At 45.2% G+C, this 21,266-nt stretch overlaps 1 protein-coding gene across 2 annotated transcripts; it reads right to left on the bottom strand.

Moving 5' to 3' along the window:
- Positions 1-2,381: 2,381 nt before the first annotated feature.
- fbxo38 (F-box protein 38) lies at positions 2,382-20,919 on the bottom strand. Of its 2 annotated transcripts, none has more exons than XM_080900189.1 (22): positions 20,764-20,919; positions 20,107-20,306; positions 19,408-19,541; positions 18,229-18,392; positions 17,849-18,014; positions 17,398-17,673; positions 16,257-16,350; positions 15,866-15,996; positions 15,532-15,702; positions 15,242-15,384; positions 14,769-14,949; positions 12,432-12,484; positions 11,684-11,804; positions 11,418-11,573; positions 10,574-11,209; positions 8,796-8,896; positions 8,526-8,628; positions 7,376-7,542; positions 6,322-6,467; positions 4,127-4,230; positions 2,757-2,870; positions 2,382-2,680 (listed from the first exon to the last, which is right to left on the bottom strand). In XM_080900189.1, exons 2-22 carry the CDS (start codon positions 20,238-20,240, stop codon positions 2,502-2,504), a joined length of 3,474 nt encoding a protein of 1,157 aa, XP_080756315.1. In that variant the 5' UTR covers positions 20,241-20,306; positions 20,764-20,919; the 3' UTR covers positions 2,382-2,501. The 2 variants fall into 2 exon arrangements, with proteins under 2 accessions (XP_080756315.1, XP_080756316.1); XM_080900190.1 differs by having other exon boundaries at positions 11,684-11,801.
- Positions 20,920-21,266: the final 347 nt, after the last annotated feature.

Raw genomic sequence — 21,266 nt, 5'->3', positions numbered from 1 at the left:
TGACTCAGGCCTTTGTCTTCAGCAGTTTTTACCACAGTCGTGTTCAAATATGGATCTCAAAGCACTGAAAGCGAGTCAACAGAACATTTAAACATATCTTGAGAAGTATTTGCTACACAAAGCTAACATTTCACAGCACTCGTATATGAGTGACACTCTGAGATGGGCTGTATTATAAATGAGTCATTTTAATGTAATGTTGCATTTTTGCCAATAATACTCCAAATTTGTTCACTACCTAAAATCTCTTAATGCAGGCCTCCCGTCCTCTGTAACTGTTACCCCCTTTTCTCTTGTAGCTATGGCTAAGTGACTTTAGATGAAAGTGACGGCTGGATTCCCTGGAACGTTTTAGGAAAATGACACCAAAGGGCCGTTTTATTGATAAACAAAGACTCTGTATCAGTTTTTCAAAGGGTCAGAATTACAAAAGTAGTGCTTGTACCTAATAAAAGACAAAGAAGGAAGCATGGACAGTGACACAGCCAGTGTGAGGTCCAGCAGGCAGCTATCTGGCCTGGAGCGAGTGCCCCGTGCTGCAGAGCATCGACGCTGGTCTATGTCACAAGAAGCCCACAGCAGCAGCAGGAAGTGCAGGCTCGACGGAGGCGGGAGACACAGTCCTGTGTTTACACTGACTGAAAGCAGGATAGGAGTCACATTCACTGGAAACATGGAAGACTCCATCTTGCTTGTCAAAGCAGGAAGAGATGCGATTAGCGGAGCCAGAAATGGGATGAAATATGCAGGTATACCTGCCATGTCTCCACAGCTGCCAGAGCTCTGGTTTGTGTCACCCACTGGCTCTCCTGTAACTGTATAACTGGAAACACAGTAAATATGGATATTTCTCTAAGAACTATTGATTTCATAAATGTATTTGAGTGGTAACTTGATCAGAACGAACTCGACGAGCAGCCAGTCGTTATAGATGCCAGCAGCTCTCAGAAGACTGACCAACACAGCTGGAAACGTAATGTTTCACTAATGAACTGGAGACTAAAACAGCTGTGAGAGTATAAGCGCGACAGCTCTGCAGAACTACACTTCAAACCAAAGCGGCTCATTTTTAGGTGGATATCATCAGGACGGTGCGGGGATGATTAGGACAGCTGGTTCAAAATAAGTGAAAATAAAAGTCGAGGATGCACTGATTCCCAAGTCAGCTGAAAGACACGTTGGCGTCTCCCCAGATGACCTGGAGGAGGTGGAGAGGGAGGTCCTGGTCTCCTGTTTAGACGACTGCTCCTGCAGCCCAACACTGGATAAGAAGCAGACAGTGGAAAGGTGGATGAACAATGAAACAAACTTGCTGGGTGGTTAAATTAGTAAGTTAGTTCAAAGTTCACACAAAGCCGAGCTGAACAGTCTGTAAAGCAGAGGACGAGCAGAAGACGAGTCACTGAAGCACATCGGCACAGGGAGACGTCGGGGAGGGGCTGCATTTCACAGCAGAAAGACCACAAACACCAAGGACGTGTGGAGCAGAGTCGGGCTAGGAAAACAGAAGCGGCCCGACCGTACGAGGCCAGACGACCTTAATCCTTTAACAAAGTCCACGTTCAGCATCCACGAAGCCAAAGGATTACGAATGAACGACTGTAGCTGCTGGGCCTGAGAACATCAGCTGTTGTGTAACTCTCAGCTTATATCAGCACAACTTTAGATGTGCCACAGAAGGATGCTAGGAGACGGGCCCTCTGATTGGTTCTGACAACACAGAGTTAGCTCCGAGTGTGCAATGTGAATACGTCAGGTCAACATTAAGAGCTACATATCTATATTCTCACTCAATCACACGATGCGACTGTAGCTCCGACAGAGGAGCTTCAAAAGGTGCAGAGGTGACTGACGGTCAACCATCAAGTTGTTTTACATATCCTTCAGCAACAAACAGGTCTCTGCTTATTCTGCTTTCTGATGAAACAAACTCGACAAACAGCGACACGGGAACGCTTCCCAACTGCAGTGCGACAGAAAACTGCAGTCGTGCAGACAATGCTGCCAGCGAAGGCAGGAGGACTCGAGCCTTTATTTGGAACAAAATCAACAACGTCACATGTTTGACCCTTTTTTATTTACTCTTGGAATTAATGAGTTACCATACGTTCAGAGTCGTGTATGATAAAAGAGAAAACCAGCACAGATCTCGAGCTTATCAAATCCCCCAAATAAAGATTGAAGGCATGTTCTTGTATTTTTTCAAAGAATTGAAAAGAGTCGGCCTTCGGTGTGAGCCAAATGAAACATCATCATCACCCTCTCCCCACAGTGTCCACGTTTCACTGTCCAGCTCATTAGCGCCCCCTTGTGAGCAGCCTTAGACTCTGCTGTTCCTCCGTAATGCTACTGAAGAGTCATTAAATATTATGTGCATGTCAGTGCTGACCTGCAGCTTTCAACAGGAAACCAACTTTCTCATTTTTTAATAAAACCAAGTGTTTTCAGTCAGAAGCCCGAGCGTCGAGGCTGACATCCTTCTGGTTCTCGGTCTTTGGTTTCTAGATGTAGTCGTCATCCACGGGTTCGCCTGGAGTATCACAGTGATGAAGGAAGAGGACCACTACTCTCTGAAACACTCCTCTTTTGCTCTGCCGCCGCTCCGAGATCTCTTCCCCAATGGTCTCCATGCAGATGTCAGCCGACAGCTGTCCTTTGCGCCGTGGGGCGTAGATAGTGGCTAACACAGGAGAGAAAACCGTTTGAGTACAGAGAGCAGCCGCACGGAGAAACTGCTGACAGACTGACGCACTCACTGCTTTCATCGTCTTCAAAGTCGTAGCGGGAATAGCCGTTAGGATCCGCTGCTCTCAGGGTCCTGAGCCAAGGGAAGTCTGTTATCATGCTGTAGGGCGCTCCATCCACCAATCCTGAGCAGTGACATCACAAAGAGTTGATGGTGAGAACATGCACTACCAGTCAAACGTCTGAGAACAGTTATACAGTTATTTATTGCAGTCGTTCAAGTCCAGTGAACAGCTTGAAATGGTACAAAGGTAAGTGTTGAGCTGCCAGCGGTTTAAAACAAAGGTAAGGTCACCAAAACTGTAAAATAATGTACATTTCACAATTATACAAAAAGGCCTTTTTCAGGGACAACACGGGTAAACATTTTAAATCTGTTCTGCAGCAACGGAGGCTGATCAGCCTTGAAAGCTGCTGCTGTTACTTCCTACATGCACCGAGTTGGTCAGGGCTTCATCCTACAGCAGGATAAAGACCCCACACAGTCCAAGCTGTGGCAGAACCACCTCAGGAACAAAGAACAAGATGAGCTTGGAAACATGGAGGTCCGGCACAGTCTCCAGACCTAAACCCATCGAGCTGGTTTGAACTGGACAGAAGAGCGAAAGCAAAGCAGCTACAAGGTCCACATTCATGGGAACATCTGCTCCAGATGTGGGAGAAGATTTGATTTGTGTTGTAGAAAGAAGCCACGGCTGTGTTCAGCTGTTATATCACAGGGGGCGACTTTGATGAGTCAGAATATATTTGGTCTATAAACTGATTTTGATAGTTTTTTCACTCTAACTTCTTATTTGTCCTATGCTTTCATTTCAAAATGCAATGAGACATTAAACTGTATGATTTTCAATAAAAACTGGAAAAACTTTTTTTGTAAAACGTTTGAGCGGTAGTGTGTGTTTGATGAGGAGCTTAAGAACTAGCCTGTCAGTAACTCCTTCAGTGCGCTAGTTCACCAGTGTAGTAAATAAGTCACTGCTATTCAAACAAGGAAGAGAAGTTTCTACATCCAGGGTGGATTTTATCAGTGTGGCTGCAAAGGTAGAGCAAGCAGTCAGCTGACCCAGGAATGATCAGCTGGGTGAGGCAGTGAAAACCATCTGTAGATGGCCAGTAACAATCAATACACTACAGACTCGCCATCACTTTTCTCACATTTACATCCACACAGAAACAAGATCAGAGATGATAAAACAGTGACGTTTAGAGCGGTGCACCTTTCCTCCCACCTGAGCCCGGCTCAGTGTGAAACTACACCAAACAGATCCTTCCTTCCATAACGTCACTGACCAAAAACAAACCTCGACTCCCAGAGGAGGCAGAATATAAGCAAGCACTTATGAAAAAAAATTCAACAAGCGATGTGACGTAAACACGTTACCCTCCAGTGTGTAGATGTCTCGGCCCCAGGGGTATCTGGGAAACTTTTTCACATCCTCTTCTGTCCTGGTGGCTTCTGGGAAGAACTCGTACTTTATTAGCTCTCTGTTAGAGACAAACACACATATATGAAAAACTGAAATTTGGCTTCATAAAGAGCAGTGACTCTATAGACAGTACATAACTCCCTTACTAATGACCACTGTTCCATTTTTGTTTCGTTTTGCTCTTTCTTGTTTGAAACTTGCTCATTAACGTCTGTGCTGAGAATAACCAGTCACGCTTGTTTTAAGCGCGTGGACACAGTATAGGCCACAGCCATCTGTGGTGGGGATGTGGTCTGCAGCTCCACTGCAGAGCGGTGGTGCAGTAGGGTTCGGGGGCAGTGCCAGGAGGCTGGCAGCACAGGTGGGAATGATTTGGTGATAATTTCCTGCTATTTCAGGAGCCAGCTGGACCCGGAGGAGCGAGCTGCAGCAGGAACGAGTCCTGCACAGAGCAAACTTGGAAAAAAGCTTAAAATAAAACAGAGCAACAGTGTGCATGTGTTGGGCCTGCAACCAGTACAGCCAGTAGAGGTAGTGGCCACGATGCTGGTGGATCTAACCACCATGCAGACAGTGGTGGATCCAGGCCGAGTGCAAACCTGACATAGTGGCCGGGTCACCCTTGGAGCAGCCACAGCTGGTCGGGGCTCTACGTCAACCGTGCTGGCTGTGGAGAAGCTGCCACGACTGCCAGCCTCTAACTCGCTCGCCACCATCGCCCCGCACCTTCCACCAACTAAAGGCGATGTCCTAACTCGCAGGGAGCCTCGCAAATGCTGAAGCGGAAGTGCTGGAGGTGTGGGCGGCCGGGACACCAGCGCCAGGAGTGCCTGCTGATGGAGGTGGGACAGGTGGGGCACCAGCCCTCCAACACCTTCCACCGGTCCAGGAGGGACGTACTGGTAAGGTGCCAAGAGGGTATATGGGGATGGAATAGGGCTGCACGCAGACCCTGGTTCAGCCAGGGCCATTGGTGGAGGCAGAGCAGGTGGAGGTTAGGTGCGTGCATGGGGACATACACAAATATCCCATAGTGCCACTACAAATAAATACAAGGGCAAAACGCAGTAAAGGCTGCAGCATCTCTGAACGGCGTCGACGGATTGGGATTGAGAGATGCGCTTTAAAAACCTTTAGTGGAAGCTTGTGGGCGGGGCTTGTAGTGTCTGAGCTGTACTCAGTGGTGACACGAGGTCGTGCGACGCCGGCTTTGGGGAGGAGGAGATGGCAGGGCCTTCTCGTGAGGCCCCGCCGCCTCCAGCGATTGGCCACTGTTCTAAAACCTCTGGAGCAGGTAGGGCTCACAGCCAACCTGAAGAAGTGTGCCGTTGGACAGATGGAGGTGCAGTATTTGGGGTACCACTCTGAAGACGTCCTCAGGCGGAGAAAACAACAGCCTGTATCCCAAGACCAAAAGAGAGGTGAGGCGGTTCTTGGGGACAGTTATCACTGCAGATTCAATCGATCGATCAATCATGCCAAACTTGTGCATGGAGCAGTGCCAGGTAGCATCTGTGCAGGTAAAGAAGGGGGGACCCCTGCTTCACACACCTAACGTCTGACTCCCCTTCATTCATGCAGATGGACACCTCGAACAGAGGGCTGAGGGACACTTTGTCCCAGCAGGTAAGAGGGCTCGACCGCCCTGTCGTCTGCACCGTTATTACCTCCTGGGATGCCCTCGGTTCAGACCATGTCCCACTGCAGCCCCATGAAGGAGTCCAACATCCAGATCACCCGGATCATCGTCCAGCTGCTGGCTGCTAGTACCTGCTTCATCTACATCTGTACAAGAACCCTTCAGTTTTCTGAAGTTTGGTAAATAAAAGCAGCAACACAACCCTGTTCATGTAACACGTGTGACTATAACAGATCAGTGGCCCTATAAGCAAATGTGTTACTGAAGTCCACAGCAGCTGTTATGCTGACGAAACACTACCATCAAAGGCCCCACACCCACGCACGGACACATGTACGCACGCACACACGCACCCACCCACGCACGCACAGACGCATCCACATCCACGCTCAGACGCACCCACATCCACCCACGCACACACGCATCCACCCACGCACACACAGACACGTCCACGCACACACACAGCAGCCCACTGCTGTCTTGTGTAATGTTGCATGTGACACTACTCACTGGCTGATGTTAGCTATGGTGTCCATCCAACTGCGAATGCGAACTTTGTTGCGTATATTTGGCGGGTTGCTGAATTCGTGCACTATAGCGATGTGGTAAGGATACGGCCCCTGGAACAGCTGGCGCTCCAATGCTACCGAGTCAATCTGACAACATGAGACAGACAGAATTACACTGAGTGTTTCACATAGAAGTGTCTGGAAAATGAGACGAACATTTGTTTATCTTCATCTTGTTTAACGTTATCGTGATTTTAGCAGAGAGAACATGTCTGAGTCTGAGAGCTTCTCTTTTATGTAGCCAGATGTTCCAGCTGTTTTCAGCAAGCACAGTTATATCTGCTGTCAACAGCTTTACAGGCACAACCAAAGGTCTGAAGAGCCGGGGTGTCAAACACAGCCCACGGGCCACATTCGCCCAGCAGAATAAAGTGATCCCCATTTTTATTTTGATCCTTTTCCCATTGTGGGGGACAAAACGTTTCAAACACCTCACCTGTGTTCTCCCTGGTAATAGTAGCAGTAAGTAGATAACACATGTTGCCCAATGTGTACCTTTCTCTTATTTTTCATACATTTCTCGCTTTCTTGTAGTCTATAAAATAAACTCCATACAGTCTGTGAATGGCAGAGATGTGTGCAGCACAGAGCCATGGCTCAGGCTCTGCATGAAGTTATAGTGCTCAACTTGTTTGATCTGCTCATCACAAACAAGCAGAACATTCGACTGCATCTGTATAAGTTTATAGTTTTTCCCACAGGTAAAAACCTCCATCATTGCCATTCATACAACACAAAGTAATTAACAAGTTTGTTTTTCACTTTCCACTGTAGCACAGTCCTGCTTTTTTACGACTACAGTAAAAACCTTTATTTTTTACAGTTTCTGTCTTTGCTGAAGCTTTTTGTAAGATCGAAGTGGCTGTATGTGGCTCGCCATGTGAAGTGAGTCTGACACCCCGGCCACAGGAAAAGTGCTTTTTGTTGCAGTATTGCGACATTACAACATTTTATACACCAGCAGTTAAGATTTCTAATGACCAAAGGTCACCAACCTGATGCATAGGACGCATGTAGATTATGCGATTCCTCTCAGGGGGCATTCTCAGGATCTGATCCAGGACCTGTTCCATGTCTAGCTTCTTACACTGAGCGTAGTCAAATCTGTTTACTATGGGGGCACTTTCTACTCTCAGGTGCTTTAACACGCGGCATCTGGTAGCTGTAGAGTGTAAACACACAAAGACGCTGATTACTCGAGACCTTCCAACTCAGCATAACCAAAGATGTTGCGGGCACTTTGGAGCGTTTGAAACACGACAATTTGATTTTTAAAAAGTACAAAAGTTAGTAATGACTTCTTGTATTTGCACAATCTGCCAAAAATTAAAAACATTCATCTCAGATTGAAGCTAAAAAACTAGTTAGTGTTGACTTGTTGTTCCTAGAGTATTTAAAAGTAGAATGGGAGGCAGAGCCTTCAGTTTTCAGGCCCCTCTTCTGTGGAACCAGCTTCCAGTTTGGATTCAGGAGACAGACACTATCTCTACTTTCAAGATCAGGCTTCAAACTTTCCTTTTTGCTAAAGCATATAGTTAGGGCTGGACCAGGTGACCCTGAATCCTCCACAGGAGGTCTGGGCTCCTGGGTGCTTCACAGAGCGCCTGTACACCTCTCTGCATTTAATCATGAGTTATTATTAACCTCTGTCTCTCTTCCACAGCATGTCTTTATCCTGTCTTCCTTCTCTCACCCCAACCAATCACAGCAGATGGCCCCACCCCTCCCTGAGCCTGGTTCTGCTGGAGGTTTCTTCCTGTTAAAAGGGAGTTTTTCCTTCCCACTGTTTGGCCTAAACATGATCTCTTAACAAACAAGAGTGAAGACTAATTGTTTTGAACATGCAGTGACCAGCACTGACAATTTTGTGACTCATTTACAGACAAATTCGTTTCTCAAACGCAGAATATAAGAACCTTGGGAGATGCAAGAACATTTTACAGCTCATGTGCAGCACGAACACTCAGAAAAGTAGCAGCAGTCACATCTACTGCAGTTACATCTACTGCAGTTACATCTACTGCAGTTCATTTTAAATGTTAAAAAGTAACTAAAGACTAGAAGCACTCTGATAGCACACACCTTATGTTTTTAGTTTTTGGCAGAACAAAACATTAATGTAAGTTAATTATCAAATATGAGTACCGTGAATGAACATCATTTTGGGGCAGTCTTTAAGGACCAGGTCAGTGATTCCACAGTTGGTCAGAGTGATTCCCACCAGGTTCTTGCTCTTCAGAGACAAAATCTATACAAGCAAAACCATCTCAGTACATCTTTGATAAAAACACACTGCAGAACCATTTGACCAAACTTTAACCAGAAAGGAACCAAGGACAAAAACATCTGTGTGCTTTTCTTTGGATCACAGAGTAAAGTGCCAGTCCCCGTGTTTGTGTCCGAGCGCACACGTACCTGCACATGGTCGTCCTCAGTCACCGGGTCCGAAGTGCTGGTTGATTTGTCAGCCATTCGTTTCCTCCTCACTGCCATTCGAGGCCTGGCTCTGGAAAGATCTACACAAAATAACAGAGTCCAAGGTTAAACACACCTGCCTGCAAAGAGGCTGAAAAGACACTGCTGTGAGATGGTGAATCAGGTCAGATGGAAAACCCCACAAACGTGGGAGAGTGGACTTGTACAACATGAAAAGGCTGGATGGTCACACACTCCTGCAATAAAGAGGCTGTATCACAAGGAGGCCGATCAGTTTGTTTCCTCTGCACGGAGCGTGTCTGACGGTGCAGCAGCCGTGGAAACAACAATGTAATCTGCACATTTTCACTTTTTCCTCCAAGTAGATTTCCACTTTTTTCCTCAAAACAGCGTTCAGTCTTTTTTCTTAAAATGCTCAATACAATTTTTATTGCTAATGTGGCTGTAACACTGCTTTGTACCTCAGCCGCCAGCAGACAAACCCGTGGCACCAATTTAAAAGAAGAAAACTTCCTCTGACTGTGAGATCAACGTCACTGAGAACTTATACAGAACATTTACTACATTTGGTAAATCTGTTTCCCAGCAGAGCTGCTCTGCAACAAAGAGGAAGCCTCGATGTCCCAGCTGTACACAGGAACCTGAACACAGCTTCCATTTGTGCAGCTGAAGCGGCAAAGTAAAACTTGTTTTAAAACCCCACGTGGACACGCGTGAGTCCATTTATTCAGGTTTGAATGTAGAGGTTTGTCAAAAACTGTCTGCTCAAAGTTCGTGTGCGTGCGGATGTAATTCCTTAAAAGCCAAATCACTGTAGAAACTTGTGGATCGTATCGTACGCACTCGTATCACTTTTGAGGCAAATTTCTCAGCTTAGCTTCTGAATGATCTTGTTAATAATTTCACATCCTCGTTAGGTTGGACTGTGGATCCTGCAGCTCCTGCAGCTCCTGTGACAATCAGAACAACCCCAGGTTTCTCTTCAGCTCTGTAGCCAGGCTGACAGTCAGAGCTCTGTCGGGCCAACCATCCCTCTAACCTTAACTAGTAACGACTTCATGAATAACATTTGAACCATTAGAGAAAAATGACCAATAATCATCCCACAGATGTAATATTATCTACAGCTGCTCTTAGCACCACTGATGTTAAGTCACTCTTTTTCTCCAGTCGATCTTTCTGAGTTAACTTCAATAATTACTTCCTCCAAACCATCAACGTGTCTTTTAGACCCCATTCCTACAAAACTGCTCAAAGTCCTGCCATTAATTAATGCTTCAGTCTCTAATAATCAGCTTCGTAGCACAACATTCATCCAAGCACCAGCTAACACTCACACACAGACTCTGATGGTCGGAGAGAAACTTGGCTCAGTATCTGGCCCAAGGACACAGACTGGGGGAGCCAGGGATCGAACCACCGACCTTCTGATCAGTGGATGACCTGCTCCACCTCCCGACCTACTGCAACCAAAACTAAAAGATTCTCCTTCTGATCTTCATATTCGTTGCACATCTACCTCTCACATGCTGCCTGATGTCTGGATCAGCGTGGCCATGTTAACATGTGTGACAGATTTTGTTCTGAGTGAACAAAAGTAAATAGCAACCGAATCACAAACAACTTCACAGAGGTTTTAAACACAGCGATGTACTGAGCCTGATGTATACTAACATCTGCACGGAGCCATGAATAGAAGAAAGAAAAGCTTTAAGTTTCACTCCTGAGAAGCTGGATTCCTGTTGTTCCAGTCTTACCTGTCTCTGAGACCAACGGCACAGAGGACGTGCGGGTGCACGATCGGGTTAAAGGTCGCCTTGGAACAAAGTTCTCCTGCTGTGATCCTGAGCTCGCAGCAGAGGAAGGCTGCCTCTTCCCCTGAGCAGTCTGAGGTCCTGGTCTCCTGGGATCATTTTTTACAGCACCACCTCTGGGCTCCACTCTGTCCACACTGGCAGGACCAGAACTCAGAGGGACAGAGGGTCGCTCTGCGCCCTCTCTGCCACTCGCAGCTCTGTCAGGGGCTGTTCCATGGGTGGCATCCATCACCACGCTCCTACATCCACCCGCATGGCCCGATGTGGCTCCTGCAGGTCCAACTCTGACCAATGAGCCGGTCATTGTCCTTACTCCAGTCCTTGATGCTGGAGTATCCTCTGATGTCCCGCTAGCTCCTGGTCTTGCCGCGGCCTCCACAGCCTCAGTAGTAGTTCCTTTACCGCTGCTCCTCCTGCTGCTCTCAGTAGCAGCCTTCATGTCGGCCTTAATCTGTTCACTGGTCACCTGGCAGCTCTTCTCACAGCTGTTCTCTGCAGCGTGAGTCTTTGGCTGATCAGCGACTGCCATGGATATAGCCACACTGTTGCCCCTCCTCAGCGGAGTCTTTCCTTTACCTGGAGACGAAACACACCCTTTACAAACCTCGACACCAGCAGCCAGTTTTTAAGCCGTCATAATTACAATCAAATTAAGAATATCGGACTGATACATGAAGAAAGACGCTTGAATCAAAACACATCCTGAATGTCTGTCCACCATCTCACGATCCAATCATCAAGCACTTGCTGGTGCCTTCTGGCTGTGAGCCGTATCGTGCATCACCTTTTGTACATGAGGCCGGCTGCTCCAAACATGAAGGTGGCATTAACCTGGAAACAAGGCCTTCCTCTTCCTCGCTGTCCGAGTCCGAGATGACCTGTGAAGGTTTGGGCACGTTGGCACAAGCTGATCTGCACTGCTGGACTAAACCACTGGGACCTGGAATTAAAATCAAATATTAATGTGCAAAGTGTATGCAAGACATGTCATTTATACCTTCATTTTTCCAAACACTGCTTGCTTTGTTCAGTGAAAGACCAACATCGGACCTGCTTGTTCCTCATCAGGTGGCTGTGATGCTGGAGCCTGGTGACTGGGCCCCGGAGCCATGTCGCCTTCTTCAGCCTCTGCTTCCTTCAGCTCGATCTGAGGCTCAACGTCCATGTTCTCCTTCCCAGAAAGTTAACACTCATATCAGAACCCAACCCTGACTATCAGCCCTACAATCTATCATATTTGACACGTGCGTTTCTGAGACCTCCGTCTCATCAACATGATCAATACTTGTCATTATTTCCAAACTCTTTTTGTCTAAAGTGAACATTGTTGTTAACAACAATTCGCCAAAAACACCCAACCATACAAAATATATATCACAGAACTACATCACAGAACTACATCATAGAACTATATCATAGAACTATATCATAGAACTATATCATAGAAATATATCATAGAACTACATCACAGAACTATATCATAGAACTATATCATAGAAATATATCATAGAACTACATCACAGAACTATATCATAGAACTATATCATAGAAATATATCATAGAACTACATCACAGAACTATATCATAGAAATATATCATAGAAATATATCATAGAACTACATCACAGAACTATATCACAGAACTATATCATAGAACTATATCATAGAACTATATCATACTCAACATGATGTAGCAAAAACATTCTATGGGCTTTGTTATCAGGGTTAATAAACATCTGTTATCTCTGGCTATTTGTGATGGGTTGGGTCTCACAGGGTGAAATACAGAACATTTTTACCTCGTCTTCATCCTCTTCATCTTCTTCCTCCACTCCATTTACTTCTGCTGGTGCTGTAAAAACAAGCACTAGTTCTGTAACTCAACATTACGTCCATCATCTTCTACGACAGCGTACGAAGTAAAATACTTTATATAACTGAAGAAGTGAAGGTTAAAGGTCGCACTATGCCAGAACCACAGGTTGAAAAACATTTCCACGCCGTGTGTGACGCGCTGCGCCCTGTCAACCTACAGCTGCGTTGGAACAAAAAGAGTGAGGGATGAAAACATGCATGACTGTCCCCCCAAGCTCCAACTAAGCGACTGCAGACTGAGACTTTCACCCACAATGGATCAGCGACGGAAACAAGACAGCATCTGTTTAAACAGCCAGACTGGTTCAGCATTTTTTAGGTCATGGTGAGTATTGGTGTAACTTTACTAATCATGTTTACACATGATACACATGACTCTGTAAACACAGGAAAGGCATGTATGAATAACTCACAGCACTCCCTCACTGAGAATTTCAACCACTTCTCTAGTCTGACTTAAATTAATGCAACAAAGAATGATTCAGTCCGAGGCACTATCCCAGCACGGTAGGTTTAATCGTTCTCACATTATATCGATAAGTACAAAGCACACAGTCAAACTGTCACAGGATTCATATCAGGGCTTGCATTTGCTGATATGGTTATTGTACTCGGCCCTGAAAAGCTTAGAAATATGGTCTCTAAGCAGGTTCTTACTCTGGATGGCATCACCTTGGCCTCCAGTAACGCTGTGAGGAACCTTGGAGTCATTATTGACCAGGACATGTCCTTCAATGCACATATTTTATTCTATTTTTTAAAAAGTATGGTTTCTTGCGCAATGTCTCCAACATCAGAAATATCCTGTCTCAGAGGACACTGAAAAACTAGTTCATGCTTTTATTAGCTGCTCCACAATGCTGCAGCCAGAGTCCTGACAGGGACTAGAAAGAGAGCAGATTTCTCCTGTTTTGGCTTCCTGTTAAATCCAGAATTCAAAATCCTGCTCCTCACATACAAGGTCTTAAATAATCAGGCCCCATCTTATCTTAATGACCTTGTAGTACCATATCACCCTATTAGAGCACTTCGCTCTCGCTCTGCAGGCCTACTTGTTGTTCCTAGAGTATTTAAAAGTAGAATGGGAGGCAGAGCCTTCAGTTTTCAGGCCCCTCTTCTGTGGAACCAGCTTCCAGTTTGGATTCAGGAGACAGACACTATCTCTACTTTCAAGATTAGGCTTCAAACTTTCCTTTTTGCTAAAGCATATAGTTAGGGCTGGACTAGATGGCTGCCCTTCCCTGATCCCAGTTCTGCTAAAGGTTTCTTCCTGTTAAAAGGGAGTTTATCCTTCCCGCTGTTGCCAAGTGCTTGCTCACAGGGGGTTGTTCCTCAGTCAGTCCTGGCTGTAGCTCACGAGGTATCGCTACAGCCATGAAACTATTAATTGTAAAGTTCGATCCCCGTTTGCTCCAGTCTGCATGCTAAACATCCTTGAGCAGGATACCAGCCTCAAGTTCCTCTGTGACTCATCCATCAACGTGTATAAACGTTAGCTAGAAAGCACTTAAGCACAGAAAACAAAGCTGGTATGAATGTGTGAAAAAGTCATGTTGTAGTGCATTAAGCGCTCAGGCAGAGAAGAAAAGCTGTGTGTCAGCACTCCTGTCTTCTCAACACACACACTTTCCTCATTTTAACATTTCGTCTTTATCCTTAATAAACCAAATCTGCTGCACATCCTTCTCTTCTTTCTTAGTGTCCACCCTCACACACCACGAACTACACACCCTTTTCCTAGTGCTCATGTCTACTGTGGTCTTCTTAACCATCACACTTTTTCTTTGCAAATCTCTTCTTTTAAATACTTTCTTGTACTCTCTCATTCCATCATCCAGCACCAAGTCTCCTCGTCCTCCTTCCTCTGCTCAGAGGAAACACCAAACACCTCCCTGACAGTTTCCTTTACCACTTCATGGCCCATGACACCACTGTGTACTCTCCAGTCTCGTTCAGGTTCCTCCATCTGTATAAGATATAATCTACCTATGCGCGTCTAGTCTTATGTTACTCAGTGTTCCTCCTCTTCTGAAGTATGTGTTCATAGCCATCTCCATCCAGCACATGTGTCCTTTAGCACTGCTCCAACCACGACTCCGTCCACTCTGGGAACACTCCACCGCTTCATCCAACTTACTCCAGAACTCCTCCTCATTTTCTAACCGACATCCAACTTGTGGGCCATCAGCATTATTAAAAACATATGACGTTTATTTTAATACAATTGTTGGTATTTAATTATTAAAGCCAGTGAGACTTGCCATCGTGTTGCTGCTGCTGCCGCCGCCGTTGGTTGTTTATGTTGTTGATGGGTGGGGGAGGCATGTTTGGCTCATTGTGGTGATGGTGGTCTTCATTGTCATTGTTTGAGTTCTGGTTGCTGACGAGTGCTGAGGACACACCGATCCCAGTTCCTGCACTCAGACCCACCCTGGCACAGCCCTAACACACAGGTGCGCACACACAAACACACAAACGATTACAAATTGTTGCTGTGAGGTGATAACGACTAAATCCCTGTGTGCACAGGACTAACACGTACAAATGAGTCCAGCTACTCGGGTTCATTAAGAGCACGGCAGTCACACTGATGCACTGCATGAATGCACCAGTGCAGGATCCTCTGTAAAGAGCCTGACACACTTGCCATGCAGTTCTTTTGAAATCTGCTCCCTTTGAAGACGACGCGTCTCTGGGATGATTCGTTTCGAGAAAGCGACCATAACAAACGTACCTTGGGTGGTTCTCGAAACATTTGGTCCAGACAGATGAACTCCAGACTGGGCAGCAACTCTACAAACTGGGAAAAAGACTCCAGCTTGATGGCGTGACAGCGAACCAGAGTGAGATCAACCAGACGGCTCCATCTGGACTGATCTGCAGACAGAAACGGGGACAGCATGGTCCAAATGCATGACAACACTATACTTTTCCAATGATGTGAGAGGGAAAAACACTGCAGCATAATAAAGGCTGCATTTGTCTCTGCTGCTTTGTTATTATTCACCAAAACCAAAAATGTACCAGTAATCCAGTGGTGAGGGTTGTGGAGGTGAGGACAGTTGTAGATTAGCAGGTATTTAATATTGGTGAACACCTCATTCACCACCTTGATCCCAATATCAGTGATGATTCCTGGGTTCTCGATAACATCCGCCAGCCCATATTTCACCAGCTCCGAATGGCTCATTTTACCTGAGTTTAAATAAAAGCAGGAAAAGCCTCGTTTCCATCATCAGTGTACTGAACATGGGGCTTTATTACAGAGTTACTATTCATTCTCCTCTTGGTTTAAGGCTTCGTCAGCTGCTTATCGCCTTTTCATCAAAGCAAAAGATATTTGAGAGGAAGCACTAACACTGCAGCAGAAACTCATCCACATAACCCAGATGAAGAGTCTCAAACTGGGGAAACTCCAGCTCAGCCATCTTGAGAGCTGAGAAGACTCCATCTTTCGTCAGTGAAGGCTGGATACGCAGCTCGTGAAGCCTGATACAAAACACAGAAGGAAGTGAGAATTTCAGCAACGCCTGCATCTTCATGCAAACATCAAATAATCCAATCGTGTCAAATGTGTCACAAACCTGTTAATGTCACTGCCCTGGTGCACATATTATTCTGAGTTATTTCTGGCGTCTTACTCTACTGTTTATGTTTTAACCACATCTGAACACTGAAGCTATGAAATATGCAGCAGAATGTCCTGATTCTGTAATCCCTCTCACACAGCACTGTTCGTAAGCAGGTACCTGCGAGCAGCAGTTATGATGAGGTAGCCCAAGTCCACCTCCAGGGCATTCTTACAGGCTCCAAACGCAATGGTGTGGAGGTTCCGAAATCCTCCTGGATACGCCGTCAACATCAAAACAAACAGCAAAATATTACTACAGTACAGAAGTGAAGTAGTGTTTGAAGTGCTGAAGACAAACGTAGGGACACGTCATGTAAATCCACAGACTCTTGAACAGCTCGGACACAAACGAGTGAAAACACCTGAAAGACTCTTTGCTATAAAACACAGACGAAAACAAGCTGCGTCAGGGTCGCGGTCACTTTACTGTTCAAGCAGCACGAAAACAAACAAGAAAACAAAGATTTCTGAAAATGTTTTGTTTTAAATTTCAAATATTGTATAACAAGACATCTTTTTCCTCCCTGTTAACTGGAGCCTTTCATTGAACGACCCAATGAACACACTGGTGCTCTCTGCCTGTGCAGACATGTGGCAGCAGCTCTGTCACTGTGTGGTGTTTAACTAAATAAAACTGCAGACATAAGTGTGCGCACTAGTGTGTCACTGAGCGAACACAACCTCAGCATGTTGGGACTCTCTGCTCGTATTGTCACCATATTCAATCGAACGACAAAAGTCACCTCGGGGTCCAAACTGCGTTACATTCTTCACGCCACAGTAGGGGTGACGTGGGCTGCGAGTTTAACCCTTCAAAGCCGAGCGTATCGTATGTGATCCATGTGTTTTTGAGACTTCTGCATCGTCAGTGTAGCTTTTTTATTTTACCCTCAAAAAAACATTTTTAATGACGCCACTGCAAAAATATCGCTTATGGAGCAAATGTGATACAAATACTCATATATGCAGATTAAAATGTGACATATTTCTATATATATTTTGTCTAAAGGTTCAACAAACACTCCATCATCAAAAAATAAAGATTTCTGGTAGTAATTTCATGGTTCTGGTTTTAAAGGGTTAACGATTGTTTCCAGGTAATGTGATTCATTTCCATGTGACACTCATGAACATGTAAATTCTAACACGCAGGCATTAAAACAACAACAGCAAAGCCATGCATGAATCAATCCTACTGAACAACAGTGTGATTTAAAGATGCACTGAAAGTGCAGCAGTGTCTACAAACAGCTGCTCACCCGATCTCCAGCTGTCCTCCACCACGTGCTGAATCAGCCCTCCCAAGAAGGGAACTCGTACCAGCTCCAGCTGCTCGAGGTTCCGGGCTGAAGCCAAGCCGGTAATCAGGGGAACGTATTTGAGAGAGTTGGTCGGCCCTGCACAGTTGCGCATAACAAAGGTCCTTAGGCTCACACACAGAAAGTCCTTAAACGGCTGTGGTTTGGTAAGGCGGACCCACTTCAGGTAAAGGTGCCGTAGCATGGACACGCAGGGGATCTCGGGAACATTCACACCTGGGTTGGTAAATATAAAAGGACACAGATACTTTAGACCTTAAGATTATCCTTCTGTTCTTTTTAACAACCACACATCTACACAACAGCAGACACGACGCCGACTTACATCCAGAATTTTGGATAGTAGCTCTGATGTATTTGGACCAAGTCTGTGTCATTATGTTGTACTCACCCACCAGATGGAGGGTCTGGATCTTGGCATTTATGGGGACGGTGAGTTTGTTCTCAGCGGGAATGGGAAATGCTCCGTTACGGTTGCGGAACTTTCCGAGAATGTGAACCTGGGGCATGTAGTTCCAAATGGCTTCCACCAGCTCCAGGTGGGAAGTCTCAACACCCTGAAATGACATCAGCGAAGGTAACTGCAAACGTAACTCAACGATTACACCTTAAGGCTCTTTCAAATGGGACCCGGCGTGCGCTAGCTACAGCAAAGGGCCTTTACACATATCATCAGTCTACCAGGTCAGAGAATGTAGCAACAAATAAAGAACATAAAACACGTGTTAATTATTTAATACACAGCAGATCAGTCACATACTGTTTACCCACCAGCAGATTTGGGCAGGCTTGCAGAGCCTCCAGGACTCCTGGAATACTGAACGCCTCAAAACCACGGATTCGTCTCCTTTCCAGGTATCGTGGGTGGAGACCATACAGCTGCTCCAGATCTGGCATCTTCTTCAATAGGAGCAAAAAGCTGCTATCTGTAAAGCCTAAAGATAAAGCACAACAAACATAAATAAATCCCTTTTTTTCAATGTTTCAAAAGCCCGGGGGTTGCAGCATAAACCGGTTACTATGGACGCATTTACACACATATAAACAGAAGGTGAAAAAAACCTAAGTCGTTAAAAGTACAGTGGAACCCTGACTTACAAATGCCCCATTTAACGAAAAATTCAAGTTATGCAGGGACTGAACGCCAATATTTCTGCCCGTGTTACGGGCCTGCGTAACAAAATCCGCCGGCTCTGATTGGCTGAGCCCACAATGCCTTCCGAATCATGTGACAGCCCTCTTGGCTTTCGTATTTGCGCTTCGCTGTTCCACTTGAACGACGTATTGTTGTTGCAGTTAGCAAGTAGCCTAAAGCCTGTCGTTCACTCCAAAGGAGCGATGGGTGCTTCGACTAACGAAAGACCCTCGGGAACGAATTCATTTCGTAAGTCGGCGTTCCACTGTATTAGAAATATGAGCAAAGATATTTTTGCTCATTTTAGTTTTAAAGTTGCAAGGCTTGAACATGCATCTCTATCCCGTTCTGTGTTTAAGGGTCTCCACATGTTATTGCACTGTCAGAGTATGACTTAGACACGTCCAGGACCTCCTGCTAACCAAAGCTCTTTGTGTTTTGGTGTTAAAACTTACTTGGAGGTGAAAAACACTCTGCATAAATATGACCTGAAACATCACCAGAAGTTACACAGCAAAACAGGAGTGAGTCTAAAAGGAAACATGGGCCGTTTGTAACATTCAGGACCATTATTTTATAGAGTTACTGTTATTAAGTAAATATCTTAAAATTTTAAGATATAAAAATAAAAGATTTTTGCAGGCCAGTAAAAACACCACTAAACTCTCAGCCTGACCTGGAGCTTAGGCTCGATACATTCATTATTAAAACTGACAACATCAGAATTCATATTTGGGAACGGCAATGCCAAAAAAAGGGTACCATAGCACGCTCTTTGTTGTATGTTGGTGAAAGGCAGACTGGTTGTACTGTACCTGAAGGCATATACTCCCACCAGTGACCAGCACACAGGTCCACCACCTTGACCACTCGCAGGTACAGAGTTACTGCTTCTCGAAGCTTTCTAGATAAACATTCCATACACATGATATCCTTCATGGGCAGGTACCTACAAACAAGACAACGATGTTTAAAATCTCAGAAGCTGTTCCTGTGATCACCATTAAAACTTTTACTGGGAAAAGCGAGCGGGAGTCCTTCATCGAAGCTTCCGATCAACAAACTCCGACATGAAGAAAAGAAAAGCGAACTTTGCAGCTGTTCCAGCCACCGCGGTTTGTTTTACACAGCGAGAAATCTGCAGTAAGGCTCCAGAAGTAAGAGCTGTAATAACATATGCAGATGAGCTGCTGACTTAGTCTCAGACCGTGCTTGAATTATACAGCTTGACTTTGCCTAACGGAAGCCGTAGGTGTACCTTTCTGCCTATTTCCATCTACGCAACATTAACAGGTTACATTCTTCTCTTTCCACCCAGTCTACGTCCATTCTTGTCCACAGTCTTGTTCTCTTTGACATACAGTCACCATCATGGACCAAACGTTATCTTGTTTTCCAGTGGGTGTGTGGCAGTCAAAGGTACCAATACTGACTGGCATAATGAGCCAACACACTGGTCTCTACAACGCATAGTAAATACGACAAATGATAAGTGTAGCCTGAGCGCAGCATACCTGAATATATGACAGAGGACTTCATGGGACAGCTCATTGATGTAGTCTTTGGGCTCACTGAGTCTTTGCACAAGATCTTCCCCACTGCTGCCCACCAAAGCGTGGAATTTATTAGACTTCTTCCTTGGACCCATTACTGCTGTATCATATCCTCCCACGTGAAGTCTGGAGCTTCTATATCCCGAGCGGGGACCTCAGTTCTGGACACATTATGAGGGAAGATGGGTAAACTGGAGTAGGAGACTCATACCACACGACCTACTTTGAGGACACTTTAAGCTAATACCAATTATGTTCAAGACCTGCGTGTTTGAAGTGAGGATGTAAAACCAATAATTACTGTGCACTCAGGGACGCTACGTCATCAACATGCACGAATATTCATGTTTGGTGGTAAACATAAGAAAAACAAATAGACCTTTTAATAAAAATAAAAGAACACATTATTTATTTTCTTCCATTTAAATGTGATGGCTACCACTCGGGTTATTTTACGACTGGCAGGTTCGTTAAATTATACTTTAAAGTTAAAAGAAGCCTTCGTTTAAGCTAGCTTAGTAGATAGCACAGCCGCTGCTAAGACCGTACTCCACACAATGGGTTCGCAGTCACAACCTGGCCCCTTTATCAAGGCCTGACACGGTGGTTCTAACCTACCAGTATGTTTCTACTAAAGTCTCCGTGAAGCTTCTTCTCAGCCATCCTGTCTCCACAGAAAATGTACTAAACACAGCCAGAGACGCGTTAGCACAAGCCAATGTTAGCTTGTTCTTCTTCTTCTTCTGAGTTTCTCGGCAGGCCATACGCATTAAACATGTGTTGCTGCCCCCTTTAGGTCAGTGTTGTGCAGAAACAATAAACAATTGATGGTTTTCTCCAAAGTTTTCGTTATAATCACTGGTTATTATTGACATTGACATGAGGTCTGCCTCTATAACACAGCAGTCCATCAAAACATGCTTATCAGTTTGTCTTTAATGTGGTGGAGAAATTTATACAACAGCATGAAAACAAAACACTTCATTACACATAAAACTGTAGTACTGGAAAACTGTGCATAAACTACCAGAAGTAAAAATAAATGTTAAATGAATTAATATTTGTGGGGATAGGTTAATTGGATAATCCAAATTGCCACTAGGTGTGCATGTGCGAGTGAA

The sequence above is a fragment of the Rhamphochromis sp. 'chilingali' genome (genome assembly GCF_963969265.1).
Source record: "Rhamphochromis sp. 'chilingali' genome assembly, chromosome: 13".
Taxonomy (NCBI): Eukaryota; Metazoa; Chordata; class Actinopteri; order Cichliformes; family Cichlidae; genus Rhamphochromis; species Rhamphochromis sp. 'chilingali'.
The sequence above is the reverse complement of the archived record's forward strand: the minus strand, read 5'-3'. Positions and strand labels throughout refer to the sequence as shown.